The sequence below is a fragment of the Henckelia pumila genome, chromosome 2 (assembly GCF_033568475.1).
Source record: "Henckelia pumila isolate YLH828 chromosome 2, ASM3356847v2, whole genome shotgun sequence".
Lineage (NCBI taxonomy): Eukaryota > Viridiplantae > Streptophyta > Magnoliopsida > Lamiales > Gesneriaceae > Henckelia > Henckelia pumila.
The window spans coordinates 5,715,967-5,734,643 of NC_133121.1; the positions used below are offsets into that span (position 1 = coordinate 5,715,967).

At 28.2% G+C, this 18,677-nt stretch overlaps 1 protein-coding gene across 1 annotated transcript; it reads left to right on the forward strand.

Annotated features, from left to right (window-relative positions):
* Positions 1–944: 944 nt before the first annotated feature.
* On the forward strand, positions 945–5,070 carry LOC140882239 (probable dolichyl pyrophosphate Man9GlcNAc2 alpha-1,3-glucosyltransferase). Its single transcript, XM_073288106.1, has 6 exons — positions 945–1,441; positions 1,885–2,068; positions 2,169–2,276; positions 2,823–2,984; positions 4,084–4,336; positions 4,429–5,070. The coding sequence occupies exons 1-6, from the start codon at positions 1,008–1,010 to the stop codon at positions 4,857–4,859; spliced, it is 1,572 nt and encodes a 523-aa protein (XP_073144207.1). The 5' UTR covers positions 945–1,007; the 3' UTR covers positions 4,860–5,070.
* Positions 5,071–18,677: the final 13,607 nt, after the last annotated feature.

Sequence of the window (18,677 nt, forward strand, 5' to 3'; positions counted from 1 at the left end):
TTTTGATTTACTCTTGAGTAGTGTTTGAGACATTTTTTAAGAAGCATTTATCAACTTTTTTTTTTATAAAATTTCATATTTTTGTAAATATAAAAAAAAAAACGATAAATGATTGGTAAAAGCACTTCCAAACAATATCTTAGATTTAGAACTCGTGAATGTTAATTCAAAACCCTAATTACACTCTAATCAACACTACTTGCTGGAGTTAGAATTAAAGCACGTGTCTCATAAAACACCATAGAAAGTCACATAGTAGATACCATGTGCATTTCTTTGTACGAGATTGTTTTATATACTTCTTCTGTCTCGATTATATAGTACTACTTTTTTTTTTACATAGATTAAGAAAAATTATTGGTAAAACAAATTGTATATAAACTTCTTATTTTATCCCTATTTAATATATTAAAAATTGATTGCACAATTTTCAAAGTATAGTTAATAGAGGTATATTAATAAATGAGTGTAAAAAAATATTATTAAATATGATATATGACTAATATGAGTATATGACTATATATTTGAGACAAACAAAAATAAAAACATAAACTATATTATTGGAACGGAGCGAATATTAATTTTGTATGATAAATTTTCGGTTCGACCTGATCCATGAACATTTATTATTTTTTAGATTAATATAAATATATATATGTATAATTTTGATACCCTGCACCCTAGGGATGCAGGATAACATGGACACTGCTTACGTGGCGGTTCATGATTGGTCAGTCGTTTTTTTTAAAAAAAAATAGAAAATTTTTGTGGTTGTGGGCGCGCCATGTTGACAGGCGCCCATAGGTGTGCAGAGTAAGGATGTGCAGGATATAATTTCTATATATATGTATATGTATTTTTTTAATTTTGATTCTAGACTGGGTCAACCATTCTCGGACCTGACGCAAGTCCACTTCTCTACTAAAAATCTTCAATATAAAAGCAACTAAAAAAAACCCAATGTAAACCGGATCCATCGGTTTTCAAGTAGATCTCACTTCACAACAATGGAGAAGAGGAAGAAGAAAGGCTCCGACAACCCACCCACCATAAAACCCGTACCCGAACTCGAACCGGGCCCCGACCCAGATTCCACCATCTGGTCGTTCATCGCCTCAACGGAAACCAAATCATGGTTCATCTGCATCAGCCTATTCGCGGCTTTGATCCGCCTGGCGGTGGGGCTCCACCCATACTCCGGCGCAGCCACGCCGCCTATGTTCGGGGACTACGAGGCCCAGCGACATTGGATGGAGATTACACTCAATCTTCCTGTTAAGGAGTGGTATCGCAACAGCACCGCGAATGATCTAAGCTATTGGGGCCTTGACTATCCCCCTCTCACTGCGTACCAGAGTTATTTCCACGGAATCTTCTTGAAATTCTTCGATCCTGTATCGGTTTCGCTGTTTACTTCTCGTGGATACGAGTCCTACATTGGGTATGACGACTGTTGATTTTAATGCAACAAATTATTTGGATATGAGGTTTCGGTGTTCGGGGATGTGATATCTGTTGCTATAGTATGCCGAGTTAATTATTCTTGTCCTGTTTTCTCAAACCACAACATTCGCTTATCACAATTGTCTGACAAGTGTTGAACTTTGTAAAGATCATTTATTTTTCACCATATGTGAAAACATTAATTTAATTTGAGCTCATATATGCCAGTTAAATGAATTTTACTTCCCGTTTTTGGTACCTTTTGCCCTCCGAACACAGTTCGTGTCCGAGCTGCCACGAAAGACATATGATCAGTGGCATGAATTTGTGTAAAAATTACAGTAGTTAAATCGGAACTTGTGGTCATTATTTCTGTTCATTGGTGAGTTGAAGCAATTCTTGTACCTAATTGCTTCTCATTTTTTGTGATGTTTTATGTAGGAAGCTGTTGATGAGGTGGACTGTTTTGATGTCTGATCTGATGATATTCTTTCCTGCAGTGCTTTATTTTGCAAAGGTGTATAACAGAGAGAAATCTGTTAAGGAAAAAAGCAGCATGGTGTGGCACACTGCAATGATTTTGTTGAATCCATGTCTCGTTTTGATTGATCATGGTCATTTTCAGGTATTCAGTGCATTTTGGTTGTGCTGTGTGTCCTGGTTCTTTCCAATGGTTTCAGTTTAATATTATCTTCTTTACTAATTTCTATTGCCCGCATGATCAGTACAACTGTATCAGTTTGGGGTTAACAACCGCAGCTGTTGCGGCGATTTTATCAGATAGAGACCTTGTTGGCTCTGTACTGTTTAGCCTTGCTCTGAATCACAAACAGGTAACCTTTTAACTGTGTTGGAATGAATAAATATCGATGTTTTTTGGTTTCATTTTGAAACTATATCAGTGAGTGAACTAACAGATAGTATCGTTGTATGAGATCAGATTTCGATGTGCAATAATTAATGTTGCGATGGGATTTGAATCATTTGTATTTTCTTTGAAAATGAAATTTATCACAGAGATCATAATTGTTTCCATGCTAGATATGCTTTTGACATTTGCTCTAAGATTCCAAGGCACTATCATGATGATAATTCCTAGCTAGGGAACCATTGAGTAATTGACTCACATAAAACTGCCAAAATTACTATGCGGGGTTATACGAGTGGTGTGATGTTCGAACAAATTTTGGTGTTTAAGTATGGATATGCCTTAATAAGTTTACCAAGCACAAATTGCTGAATTTGATCTTCAGCAGGACTTTCAATGATCTCAATATAGATACATCCATCTCCTTTGAAAGAAAGTTTCATATGCTATATTTCTTGCTAACCTAAGTAAAAGATTAATGTTTATGTTCTTCATTTGTTCACTTGTGCAGATGAGTGCATATTATGCCCCTGCCTTTTTTGGCTATCTCTTGGGCAAGTGTATCAGACGTCAGAATCCTATTCTTCAGGTTTCAAAACTAGGTTTGGTGGTATTGGGAACCTTTGCTGTAGTTTGGTGGCCATATCTTTATTCTGTGAAAGCATCTTTGGAGGTAAGAATTAAGAAACCATGGTTCTAAAATTACTGGCTTCTTTCTTTTTTCACGACCCTTACTGTATATTCAAGCCTGTCATTTTCTCATTCATCTGGCGTTACTTTTCCCATTTCTTTGATGTGGATATTCTATTCCCATCGTTTTCATGATTAATTTTATTTATCTAGAACGTTTTTGCTTTGACATCATTTTTGCTCTATCGCACCAGTATTAATTCTCACCTTAGACATATTTGTTGGCTTTTTTGCATTAGTGCTCTTTGCCTGTAATGTATGACATTCCTTTTCGTCTAGTACTTTAAAGTAAGTGATTCAACACTTTGGTCACTCTGAAAAATCCATTTCTGATCCTGATTCCATCTTCTGGGAGTGCGTAATTCACGGAGTCATTAACTTCCAAGAACAGATTATAGCTATTATACTTTTTCAAATTGACGGGATATCTTTTATTGTATCATATTACTGTATATATTATGGATTATTATTTTCTAAAACGTAAACTTCTCCAACTTTTTTCCTTTCTATGAACAATTTAGAGATTGAAGGCTAAGTCTGGTGATCTCGTGAACCTTGTGGCCACACATCGTCATCATTCGTTCTTCTTTTTCACTTATTATGCTGTCCAGGAGCCCCTAGTAGGTTTGGCATCTTAAGCTATGTCAAGTGTCTTATCATGTTGAAATTGGTCAGAAGTGGAGATATCTGTGTTGGATTAATGTTTAACCTGTAAGGATAGCTCTGTTAGACATATGAGGTAGCAGTGAGGGCATTTATTTATCCTATCAATGTTCAGTTTTGGTGAAAGAATTTGGACTCATCTTTCCTCTCATGGCCCAAGATGGACAATAAGCAGTAAAAAAGGCATTGGATGTGACAAGGTTTGGGTATTTACTCCACATTATTTGTAATAGCGCCTGTTATGGTCATGATGGATGGAGGGTACTGGATATTAACTTTCAGTGTGATCACTTCTACTGTTATAAATCTATAGTACCATGCTTTTCCTTCTCACAACAAATGTTGCATTTTTCTGAGACTCGTTAGAAGCCTTTTTTGGTATGTGGTAACTCTTATTTCCACTTCGATGCTTTGATCAGGTTCTTTCTCGATTAGCACCTTTCGAGAGAGGCATATACGAGGATTATGTGGCAAATTTTTGGTGCACCACTTCAGTTGTCGTAAAATGGAAGAAATTGTTCCCCACACAGTCACTGAAACTTCTTACTCTCGCCTCAACTATATCTGCATGTCTACCATCGATGATTCAACTCATACGAACACCTACCAAACAAAGTTTTCTGCATGGACTACTCAACAGTTCTCTCTCATTCTATCTATTCTCATACCAAGGTATGTAAAGCATCCTCTTGTTCTCAGTAGATCTCTTTTACCAATTTTTTATCGTGTTAACATGAAATCTACAACTGTTACTTAATTTTCAGTGCATGAGAAATCCATCCTGCTTCCGCTTCTGCCAGCAAGTTTCTTGGCCTTGGAAGAACCTTTTATTTTCCGGTGGTCGGTATACTATGCCTTACTTTCCATGTTCCCTCTATTGAAACGCGACAAATTAGTTCTTCCATATGCCGCACTATATGGTCTCTTTATCCTTTTTTACCACACTCCCGGTGCAAGGAAAGATCCGAAAGAGATGGATTCGTTTTTCCCCAATATAAAATCACTTGTCTTTGCATTCTCACTTGTTCTTCATATAATTTATCTTACCATAACTCCACCCCAAAAATACCCTTTCCTATTCGAAGCCATAATCATGCTTTTGTGTTGCTCCCAGTTCCTTCTGATATTTATATATTCAAACTCAAGGCAATGGACGCTAACCAAGCTTTCTACTACCAAAAAGAAGAGTCTTTAAAACTCTCTTTGAAGACCATAATTTTCCCAGACAACAAATATTTTGAGATGCATTCAGAGGGGGAAAAAATGAAAGAGAATTGTCCCTTTTTTGTATGACCATTTAATTTGAGTCGAAACAATGTAGTATGTGCTATTTGATTTTGGTTAAGGCTTGTACCATATTTATAGAATGGTGGCATTACTTAATTGAAACCTCAAGTCCTTGTGTATATAGTTTTGGGTAGATTTCAACCTAGCATATGGGTAATACCCCAATGATAGATCTAATGTTTCATGATTTGTCACGTCAACAATATATAATTAATTACGCCTATGTATAAAAATACGAACCGTTGGATGCATGATTTGGGTATTACTCATATGCTAGAATCTCATCTACCATAGTTTTGTTACCCTTCAGGTTAGCGTGTAGCTGAGCTGGTATAATTGTATAAAACCCGGTGGTGTATTTTAGTATTAGATTTTAGACGAAAAATTTCAACCTATCCCATGGGTATTACCCCATGGGACAGGTGTATGTATTTTATTTGTTCAAATCATGTGGGTCTCATATAATTCAATGAAACCCACATAATTTGAATCAATCAGTGATTGTCATCTATCTCATGGGGTAATACGCATGGGATAGGATCTAACCTACCGTTTTAGACCAGCTTATCATACACACGTATGTATGTGTGTGTGTGTGTAAGTGTGTGTATCATGCAAACGTTCACACACTTACACACACACTCATTGCTTCTTTATTTGACTTTTTCGATAAAATTCGTCTTATTTTCTTAAATTCCGTTGCAATTGATATTTATTGATTCGTTCAAACAACTGGATCAAAGTGTGCTCGCAGCTTATGTATGCAGCATGAGATCCTGACTCAGTAATTGCTTAGTGACTTTGCAGAATGAAGTGGTTGAGCATATTATCTATAGCCATTAAAATTTTTTTTTTAATTCAATTGCTTAAAATCTAAATGCCAAAAAGAAAATTTGGGGATTTTATGAGGCTGTAGCGTGGGGAGTACCAATTTTTCCCCCACAAAGTAAACTTGTATTAATCTTCTAGCATATGCCTGCCAAATTAAATGGGCAAAAATTTTAAAGCATAAATTGTGTCGAAGTAACTTATTTCCAAAATCCATGTTTTGAACTACTTAAAAGGAGAATCTGTTACTTCATTTTTTTTATTTCATCAAATTTTAATGTGATTTCAGTATTATATTTTATGGTTTTTATTTTAATGATTTAACCAATAATTTAATTTGTTTGGATAATATAATAAATTAAGTTACTTATAATAATAAATTATCATAATATATCTATCTATTACCTATCTAAAAGTGTGAATAAAAGAATAAAGTTTTACAATTGTAAATCTACAACTTTGTTTTTTTACTCTACACAAATTTATGTAAAAATAAATACATATAAAGATATAAATGTAAAAGTTAAATATTGGCTAGTACATAAAAGTAATATATTATATTACTTATCTATATCATCATCAACATCATCATCAATCATCAATTATCAATTATAAAAGTGTGAACCAAGGTCAAAGTTTTTTTATTGTGTATTTTTAATTTTATCATTGGTTAATACACACTTGATATATTCTATGAGTATACTTTTGTAAAATCAATTATTATGATAAGGTCAAAATTGACAATGCGTGCATATTAGATAAGATTTTAGTTTTCAAAAAGATTGAAATATCAAAATACTTTAGTTTTTATTTTCTTGTAGATAAAATGAACATATTTTTCCAAAAAAAAATTTAATTAAATTAAATACTTATCCAGTTTCCTAAAATATTGAAACACCAAAATAATTTAGTTTTTATTTGTTTGTAGATGGAATGACATATTTTTTCAACAAAAAATCTTATGTATTTTAATTTGCGTAAGAACCTATTGAACTAAATAATTATATCTTGAGTTCATAAATATAACAAAATATCATATTTTTAAACGTTATATATATATATATATATAAAAAAATTAAATTACACATCGGTGTTGAAATAAATCAATTCATGTGGAGTCAAGTTTTAATCCAAAATAATAAATAAAGAACAAATCAACACACAAATATCATATATATAAAAGTTGAAATTTAAAAAATTAATTATTTTTCCTCCTCAAAAAATCTAAAAACTATAACAATTATTTTATGAGATAATGTTACAATTAACGAATGAATATTTTTACTACGGGTTAGTTAATAAATCAAAAAAATAAGTCTAAAAAAATTATGGATGACACGTCTCACATTAAATTAAAGATCTTGTAAAAATTACATTGATGTAAATTTTCAATCAGATGAATAAATAAAGAAAAATATGCAACAAAACGATTGAGATCAAATATGAAATGTTAATATTTATAATTAAATACATTCAAAATTCAATAAAAATTTCATTAATGAGAGTATTGTAAGCAAAAAGAGATCAGTAGATTTCAAAAAACGGGAAATCAAAAAGAAAAGAGGATGTCCAACAAATATATTGATCGTTAACGATAATGACATACAAGTAATGGAAGACTATAACATACTATAATGCAGATGAGAATGATGAAATTATTGTTATTTTTTTCAAGTAAATAATTTTAGCATAAAAAATAGACCGTCTGATTAAATAATAACGATAGAAAAAGCAAATGATTGATGAAGATAGTGTCACAAGAATTGTTATTAAAGATGATGATAATAATGATTCTTTCATGGAGAATAAAAAAACACATGATATGAAAAATCGTTAAAGAAGAAAAAATCTCAAATATAAAATATAAAAAATATTTGACGCAATAATTCAAATTAAGGTTTAGAATGAATTATCTATACCAATTTTTTTTCCATAAATTAATAGTGATCAACATATAACATAGAAAATTACAAAATCATATTTAATATAATTTGATTAACATACCTCACTTATTAACAAATAAAGAATAAATCATATATCCATGTGATAGGAAATAAAACGAATTCATGGTACGAAATATGCCATAATTTTTCAAGATTAATAAAAAATAAAAAACTCGATCGAGCTATAATAGTTGCATAAGTTTCAATATCAATATTGTGTTTAGAGCTGTCAAACGGGTCAACCCATGACGGGCCGGGTCGGCCCACCAAAAATCCACCTTTTGGCGGGTCGATGGCGGGCCGACCCACTATCCCGACGGGCTGGAAATCTTCAACCCAACCCAACCCAAGGTGGGTTGTCGGTTAGTCGGGATGGCCCGCGGGTTGACTCACGATAAATAAAAATAAATAAAAAATATTATAATTAATTATAAATATCATTTTATAAATAAATATTAATAGAAACATATTAATAAAAATTTTAGTTATTGATTTCATGTGTGTAAATTTTATATAAAGTAATTAATACAAAAAAATTCACAACTTTTATTAAAAAATACATATATCACAATAAAAATAAAAATAAATTATTAATTTTTCAGGCCCGCGGGCCAACCCGCACGGGTCACGGGCCTTGGCGGGTTGGCCCATCTAGGCCCACCTTTTGTTGGGTTGAAATTTTTTCAACCCAACAAAAGGTGGGCCTAACTCAAATTGACGGCTCTAATTGTGTTAATGTAAAACTACAATAAACGTAATACTTATATTTATAAGTATACATGAATTGTTGATAATGTTTTATTATAAACTGTTAATATGGATGTAAAATAATCATAACCGTAAATAAATACAAATATTGAAACTGCAAGTGTTACATTGTTCGAAAATATTGCAAATATTTTTATTAATTGCAATGTTGAAGATTATATTGATTGCATTACTAAGACATGTAATATTTTTTTTTTCAAAAGTATATATTATTACCATGAAAATCATTTTTTAACTGTGTGTTAATATCTTCTTATCTCATTTAATTTATTTAACAACGTTTATCGAAAACAAAAAATGTTCCCATGTGCATTGCATGTGACTTTTACTAGTAAATTAAACCGTGTGAATAAATCAACCATAAAAATTAAAACTGAATTTGTTGTCGTTGTTTATATTAATGTAAAAAAGTTAGCATTATTATATTTATGCATGTTTTAAAATTCAAATTAAATAAGAAAACTTGTCATCCTCATCATCATCACATTATTATTATTTTTTTTATTATTATTATAATTATTATTATAGCAAGCACCATCCCTAGGAATGAAATCTAGTTGGAGGCGCTTTAAAGGTATGAAATTATTATTATTATTTTCCGACCAAGAAAATGCAGTCATGTTCTTCTCGGGTGTAATTGATTAAATCTGGATTAATGTATCTTCTCGGGTGTGTATTGATTAAATCTGGATTAATGTATTAACTTACAAATTAAACACATTAGCTAAACATATATATATGCACAAGAGGAGAAAACTTTTGTAAGATTTGAACTTGGAACATCAACCCAAAGTTTCGCGATTCAGCCATCCGTTTATATCGTAAGACAAATATTACTTTTAAAAATGATCTTTTATAATATATTTTTTTCAAGATAGAAAAATCATTAAGGGATAAAATTATGAACTTCTACAATGGAAAAACCTTAATAATCTTACTATCGTACTATATTATTATAGCAGAGAGTTTTAATTAACTAAATTTTAATTAATTGGTGAAGTTTGAGATAAAATTAAGATTATATCATAATTTAATTCTTAACAAAACCAAAATTATTAGACAAATTAGTCATTTTATATGGTCTCCTATTATTTTAGCCATTAAATTTTATCTTATTTACCAAAATGACATTCGCTATTTTCGTTTATATTTTAAGAACTTTAAATTAGATAGTTATCACTTTTAAAATTTTTGAATATCTAATTCATTTATCACGTAATTTCTAAAAATAAGATGAAAATTAATTAACATAAATTTTTTTAAATACATATACACATATCGTGTGCAAAAGACGCTAATAATAATAATAAAATTATAAATGAACCAACAATTAAAAAGTTAATTATCAATCTACTAACGATATTTATAGGCAAACATTGCCATGCCAAGTTGCCTTATGGATTCAATTACATTTACTTCATAAAGCTGGCATTGGTCCACACGTGACCCCCAACTAGTAGTTCAATTGAGCTCGTGACTCAAATTTTGACAAAATTCAGAATTAATAAAATATATACACATGTTCTTACACGACTGAAATACATTTTCCCATTCAAAAATAAAATACAACTTCTATATAATGATTCGAGAGTGCGTTAATATATTAATTAAATAATAATGATTAACTGACGAATTAATAATTTATTACACGATGTATATATAAGATAGATTTAAAATTATGTTAGGATGAAGTTCCTATCGCTTATAGTACAAATTCTATAATTCTTAGAAATATTTCTTATATTTTTTGGGACAGACAGAACCAAACCGCATTATTAAATTAAACTGACGGATAAATAAATGAGTAGGTCTTAATTCTATGAGATGGTAGGCGTGAGATGGTTTAAATCGATATGTATTTACAATTTAAAAGTACTAATGCATAAATAGTAGTATTATTTCATGATTCGGATTGAACGCAAGATACAAGCGAAATAAAAGTTTCATGGACGTACAAATAAGTCAACAAAATTTTAATTAATTATTATTATGCTTTTGTTTTTGTTTTTGTTTTTGTTTTTATTTTTATTTTTATTTTTATTTTTATTTTTATTTTTATTTTTATTTTTGTTTTTGTTTTTTAAATTTTATATTTTACCTAAAATACTAAAAGCAGATGGATGTTTTGTCTTTTGTAACGACGAAGTTAACATAGTAGTACTGAAAGTGCATTTATATGAAATACGATGCTTGCTTTGTACTTGCCAATTCTTAACCACTGTGGTACTGCTCAGTTACTTCTGTCACAAATATATAAATCGCTTGTTTGTTTTTCTACATCATTGAAAAAAAATTGTTGCGAAAATATTATAAAAAACTTATATTAAAGTATTTTTTATAAAATATTTTAAAAATTGTTTCAGAAATATATGAGTTTCGAAAATGTTATTCTATGAAACATTTTTGTCGTTATAAAGTTATAATATGTTTGGATTTCTATAATTTCTTTATTTTTTTTTAAAAAAGCACGCAGTTGTTATTTACATTATATTTGAAGATTGTTTTTTAAAAATTATATTTGGAGAACAATTTTTTAAAAATAATTTTCAATTTTTTTTAAAAAAAATATTTTCAAACACAATATTTTTAAATTTTAAATTTATTAAACACTATAAACATTAATAACCCAGCCAAAATATTCAAAAATGTTTTTTTTTTTTGAAAGGTCAAACAATGTTCTTATAATATTAACGGTTTTAAATCACTAATCTAACCGAAGCAAAAATATACAAACAATGTTCTTAATTATATTATTATTCCTATATGATTCATTTTAAAAATAGTTTCAAAATTTCCAAAACTTAATTAATAAAGATATAATAGTAAAAAAATAGTAAAAAAATACTAAATATATAAATTAGATTATATATTAGGAACATCCAGAAATGAAAATTCAGCTCATATATTCTATTGATATATATATACAATTACACATATAAGAATATGATGATATGAAAATAGGTTTGCTTAAAAAATAAATATAGACTATATATTTTAAAGTAATTATTAAATATCGTCGTTAAGATCAAAGAGTAATAGATCATAGATGTACCTGATAAAAGGGTGCTACTACATATATGTACATTGTACACAGAATATTACACGTTTGATTTACATATTGTACTTGCAATTACATAACTATCTTTATTGTATTTTAGAAAGTGTTTTTTCAAATAAAATGAACGATAATTTTGTAGTTTCAAAATGCAACGTATAATTCAATGTGTAAATTAGTATGTATATATAACATTTTTTTATTTTAAAACGGCGGAGACTTATAACCGTAACCGATAAATTAAATGTATGAAGAATTCAGAACAAACATGTTATTTATTCTAGAATAGACAATTTGTGAATAGTGGTCGATAACGTAAGTACAAATACTGGCTACATATGTATCTTTTTGATAAATAAAAATATTTTTATTTTTTCAAATAGAAATAAGTATAAATTATAATATTCAATAAAATCTCAAGAAAATAATTATTTTTTATATTCCGACGTGTAATAATTATAATTCCAATTTTATTAGTCCCAAAGATTTTTTTGCAAAGTAAAAAATAAATAAAAACGATAATCTCTACAATATTAAATTATAAAAAATATCATAGAGATGAATTTAATAATTTTTTAGTAGAGTTTCATTATTCCAAATTTACTATAATTACTGAATTATATTTCGACTCATGAATATACTGCATTTTAAACATTAAAACACCTCACACATGCACCATTAAAATATTTATATTTATATGATGAGACATCTATTAATTAACTTAACAAATTTTTTAATGAAATGATATATATTTGGTAAAAAAAATCATATTTATAAAAAAAAACTAAGATTAGTTGAAATACATTTGCTACTATGCCAAAAATTATATCTAATTATAACAATATAATTCACATCTTTTAACTTATAAAATAAAATAATCAAAATGCCACGTCTCGGCTCCTCTCCTCGGTTCTCCTCATATAGATAATCATTGTCCCTCAATGCAAATTTTGATTACATCTTCAAATGCAATCTTTCAAAAACATCTTCCATGCGTAATACCTATAATAGAACAAACTATCAAACATTAATATTAATTTTATATGATCGAGTATTTGTCATTTTCTCAAAATTATACTTTATAATAATGATGTAATTCAAAAATTTTATTCTATACTCGAACGTCCTTCTTATAGTTGATATAAGTGTTTATTTTAGTTTTTTTTTAAAAAAATAAATTGATGTAATATTTTAGTATCAAAGAAAAATTGGGGCCTTGAAGCTAATGTTAATCACGTTAAGTAGTTGGGAGTTGAACAGCGGATAAGTAATCACATCCATCTTAAGTCATTCTCCAGATTTGACGTGTTTGTCTTTTAGCCCCTTCGTTCCTCACACCACTTAAGTTATGTCATTTTAAATAATATATATTCAATAAATAAATCTATTTTTATAACTGATAAATCATGCATCACAAAAATAATTTCAATTTCTAACTAATAATATAATAAAAAATGTAGAATATTTCAGATGTGTTTGAGCTGTGCGAAAAATTCGATTTTTGCCCTTAAGAAAATATATGACTAAAATAAATTATTGGCATATTATAGTGAATTTATAGAATTATTGAAATTAATAATTACTTTATCATACATAGAGATTACTCCTGAGGGAGAATTAAATTAATATGAATAAAATGGTCATTATTATTCATGTTTGTGAATTTTTAAAAAAATGAGTATTAACTTTATTCACGTGAACAACATTGAATATCGTAATTAATCCCCCATTGCACTGATCGGGGGCGTTCGTAGTGACTGAGGTAATTAGTTTTGGCCCTTTTGCTTGCCTAATCTATTCTAGTGCTAGTAATATTATATCATTAATAGGGACACCGCATTACACCCACACAAAAAAAAAAAAAAGAAGCGTTATTTTAATTTAGATACAAAAAAATTACGCAAGCAAAAAAGTAATAGGTAGATGTTAATTAATGTATCATATTATTTTATTTCAAAAAAAAAACTCAAGAGTTTCGAGTATTTTTTATACTTCCCAGTTAATCAAGATTATCGGGTATAAAAATTATTGATAATTGAGTTTATTAAAACAATAATCAAACTTTCTAGTCCACGAAAGTGGAGTGCCCTGCTTTTATTTATTTATTTATTTATTGCTTTTTTTTAATCAAGAAAATGGAGTGCTCTTTGATACTCGGAAAAGAAAAGGATTTATATTCTTCTTTTGATAAAAATACTATTCACGGTTAGAAAACAGAACCCATAGATTTTGTGTGTGTTTTTTTATAATTGGGGGCATTTAAATTCCTAGGATCAAACGTTAATCACTTCATTAAAAGTTATAATATATTGATATTAATGATGCAACTCAAAATTTTTAATTACGATACAAACGCTAAGATATTTATTGTAATCCATTGTAATCGAGTCTCAAACCTGATACATTGTTCCAAAATTGAGACTTCGATGACGACCGACTATAAACCATCGACGACGACGAATGCATATACATTTTTCTAAGAAAATCGAATATTGCATAAAATTTTGGTTTTAGCTTATGTTAATTGTACTCAGTTAGTTCGAATTTAGTTTTTTTATATTAAATTGAAACGTAATGTTGGTTCTGATCATCGGTTATTTCCCACAAACCCCATGCCAAACATTTGATTATCTTTTTTTCCAAATTTAAAAATTACATGCAAACTATGAAAGAAAACAACATATATAAATAGTAATTTTAAATATATAGACATTAAATTATGATGGAAAAAATGACTAATAGATCTTTGGTACCGTGTGTACATAATATATAGTTCACTGCACCACAAAAAGTAAATAGAAAGAAATATCAAAATAAAACAAAGTAAAGTGATAATTAATTCAAGGCGAATAATGGGAAACTAATAACTAAATTTAATTATCAATCCCTCTCAATACAAGTTTTAGTTGTATATAAGTAAATGTGATTCAGCTCCCAACAAAAAATGGAATTAATAATGTTGGATTAGTTGTGGCCTAGAATATGATAGGGCTAGTTTCTTGTTCACAAATGGATGATGCAGACCCTGCCTAGTTATAATTAATAAAGAAATTAATTAAATTTAGGTTTTACAAAATTAAAACAATTCCCAATATGGATATATGTAACATACCTATATAATTATATATACGTATGATTTTTTTTTTATCTCAGGTGCAATTACTGTGGATAACTATGTGAGCATCAACTGACGTGACATTTTATACAACCAATAAATGAATGACATTTTAATCGTTGCTCACATAGTTGTCTAAAGTATTTGTACATGATATCAAAACTGGTATATTGATATTAATAAAGTAGTAGAATTCAGAATGAAATTTACAACCTCAGAATTTGATTAAATAAATGATTGAAAAGAGAGCTGTTACCGGTTGGCCGTGATATTCTAGAAAAACCGGGCCTAAGAATTTATTAGTCCGCTTAACGGACAACCACCCCAACCGTCAACATATCCCAAAACACAAAACACACACGTCATATATATTTCGTTTAGTTTTCATATTTAATATTATCTTACATATTTTTTTACTAATTTAAAATTTTTTATTAGATTAATATAAATAAAACTGCAATTTTGGTCCTGTATTTTTGTCACTTTACGATTTTGGTACTCTATATTTTTATATTTCAGTTTTAGTCCTGCAAGTTCTAATTTTTGACAATTTCGATCATTTTTCTTTGAAAATGCTGACATGACATTGTATATGTCAGCTCCACATCAACACTGCATTGATGTCACATCAGCGCCACATCGGAAAAAGGACTAAAATTGCCAAAAAAAATAAAGATAGCGAACTAAAACTGAAATTTGAAAATGTAGAAGACCGAAATCGCAAAGTGACAAACATACTGGACCAAAAAAATAATTTTTCCTTAATATAATTAATTATTTATAAAAAAAATTTAATCCTATTAAACCTTCATTAAACAAAGACTAACTGAGAAATTATTTTATAAAATTTATCTGTCTAAACACTTTTTTAAACTATATGAAAATACACACAAATAAATAATACATATATATAGAATATATATATCAAGAAACGATTGCACATATTTTCGCGATTCAGCTAATTGTGATGAATTTCCGAAAAAAAAGTAAGAAAAAAGTATTATGCTGAGATAAATGAAAAAATAAACACAACTTATTGTATGATATGAAATGTGTAAAACCCAAAGCTTATTGAGAACAAATACTATTTAAATATGATTAATATGTATTGATTAAGAAAATTGAGGAGATGACATGTTCAGTAATTCGGATGATCCGAACTCTGACTAAAAATAATAACTCATCGAAATTCCGAATTTTTAGTACGAAATTATTAGATATTGTCTTGATACCTAACTTATAGTTTAGTGTTTCCAGCTTTATAATCGAACTAAGATCAAATTCACGAAGCGTTTTAACCGAACGGGATTGGGTCTCTGCAGAATGTGTCCACTTGGGCAAATCATTTTACGCAATAAATTTGAGAATTCAAGCAGTTATACACTTATTCAACTCAATAAGTCACGAGGTTTGGCGGGTACGTGGTCCTAGATTTTAGTGAAGAATATGGGAACCATATTATAAAGTCAAATTCATGCATGTCAAATATAATATTTTATTTCTGATTGTTTAAAGAATTCAAATTTCAAAATTTAGAAATTTTTGTATTGCCATTTATTATGGTAGTATTTGGGAGAGCTTTTTGGAAACACTTTTCAGCTTTTCGATAACAAAAATTTGAAATTTTGTGAAATTTTGTTAACAAAAAACTGAGAAGTGCTTCCTAGAAGCTCTCCCAAACACTACCTATATATCGTATAGTGAGAAATCAATTTAAAATCCGTCTTGTGGAAAACATTCACCTTAATTTTTTTTTTAAAGAAAAATCTACAAGAATGAATGCATTTGTCTTAAAATTATACTCACGTAAATTTCTTCTGAGATTTTGATCCACCATATTATATTATCAAAATTAAATTTCAGTGCTCTTGTATCTTTTATTTTTGTTAGTTTTGATATTTTTATATCGTAATTTTAGTCAGCTCCACATTAAGAAAGTAGATTAATTTTGATAATAGAGAACCGAAATTATTTAAAAAAACAAACATAAATGACCAAGAATATATTTTTTTCTCAATTAGTATAAATAAAAACAACAAGGAGTATTTTCAAAAATAAAAAAAAACATTTCATAATAAATAAAAATTAAGAAAGTATTATTATTGTTCTTAATAATAATTATATTATATTTTCAAAAAAATAATAATAATTATATTATATTATTATAGAAAATTTCGAAAAGAAATATTGAACAGCTGTAACTTATAAGAATGCTTGGTTTTGACTTCCCTTGTCCAATTGCTCCATTGGCTGTAGCCATAATTGTCCCTTGTACTCGTTCTTTTCTTCTTCTTTATTTCTCGTATATACGTATAACTATAATTAATTTCTCAAAAATAATTAAAATCTTTGAATTGAAAGAAGATATATTTGTAGCTTTACCAAGAAAAAACAAGAAAATGATTTTTTTTTCCTATTAACTTGTTTGTTTTTAATTTTTAATCAATTAATTTTTTATTTAATTGTGCGTAAGATCACGGTACTTTGAAATCGGATATCATGTCACCCCAAAAAAAGTAACACGAATAACAGTAGCATGCACAATCAACATTTGGAATCTAGAACCCAAATATTTTATGCTATAATAAGCAATTGAAAATGTTTTACGAGAAATTAATTATAAGATTTAAACTTTAGGGACTATTTGTTTCCTTAAAATATACGATCGATTATCATTAATACCAGGCTGGATTTGTAGATCATGGACACTTGTCTAAATGTGAGTTATGTCTTCAATACATAAAGAGATCAATTAAATAACTTAATAATTTGCAACACAATTAACTCCTTACCTCAATAAGACATCATCAATTGGATTCTTATCAATATATTTATGTATACCAATTGAAAGATTAAGTAATCAGCTTTTCGCATTTATTAAAATAAACTCACAAATAATATATATATATATATATATATATAGACACACACAGACTTGTTTGTTTTTTAATCAATTAAAATAAATCCTAAGAATAAAGTGTCGATAATTTAGTCATTTAAGATATAACATAATAGAAAGGTGATCAGAGGTGTGCTAAATTTAGTGGCAAAATAAGAAGAATTTTTGGTGTGATTTAACAAACCATGAACGATTAGAATAAGAGGTAAAACTATAATATAATAATAATAATATAGATACTTATATATACCAATTGAAAGATTAAGTAATTAGCCTTTTGCATTTATTAAAAAACCCACAAATAATATGTATTTAGGCACCGTTTGGTTTGAGGTATAATGTAAGTAATATATAGATAAGTAGGATAATATAATAAAAAATAAATAAGAAATGATAGTTAAAATTGTATTGGACTTGATTGATAGATTATAGTTTATTTGATTTGATTAATTAAATTTTATATAAAAATGTTAAATGACTATTTTGTTCTTTTAATAATAAATAAAATAAAAATTATATTATTTATAAGGGGTAATATAGTAATTTGAATTCAATGATTTGATTGATGTGAGATAAATAATTAATGATTTGATTGATGTAAAATAAATATTTAATATATAAATAAATAATATGATGAAAAAACGTGGGATGAGATGAGATGAGTTATACATATATTAGTAATACCGTGAAAAGAACGATGTCTTAGTCCTTTTTTTTAATATCAACTCTACAGACTTGTTTGTTTCTTAGTTAATTAAATTAAATCCTAAGAATTAAGTGTGTAAATATTTTTTGAATATATTAAATAAAGACAAAATAAGAAGTACGTTGTGAGCGAGAAAACAAAAAAACTTAAATATTTGAGACGAAGACGATGTTTCTAAAAATGTGATGCCATGTATACACAGAGAGTTATACGTTTGGTTACAAATTGCACTTAAAATTACATAATTATCCTTAATGTATTTTGGAAAGAGTTTTTTTTTTTTATAAATAAAGTAGAAGATAATTTTGTAATTTCAATAACTCAATTCTAACCCTTCGTGTACATATAACATTTTTATTCGAAAAAACATAGATGTTTGAAAATAAGGACAAGAAAAAGTTAACATATGTAG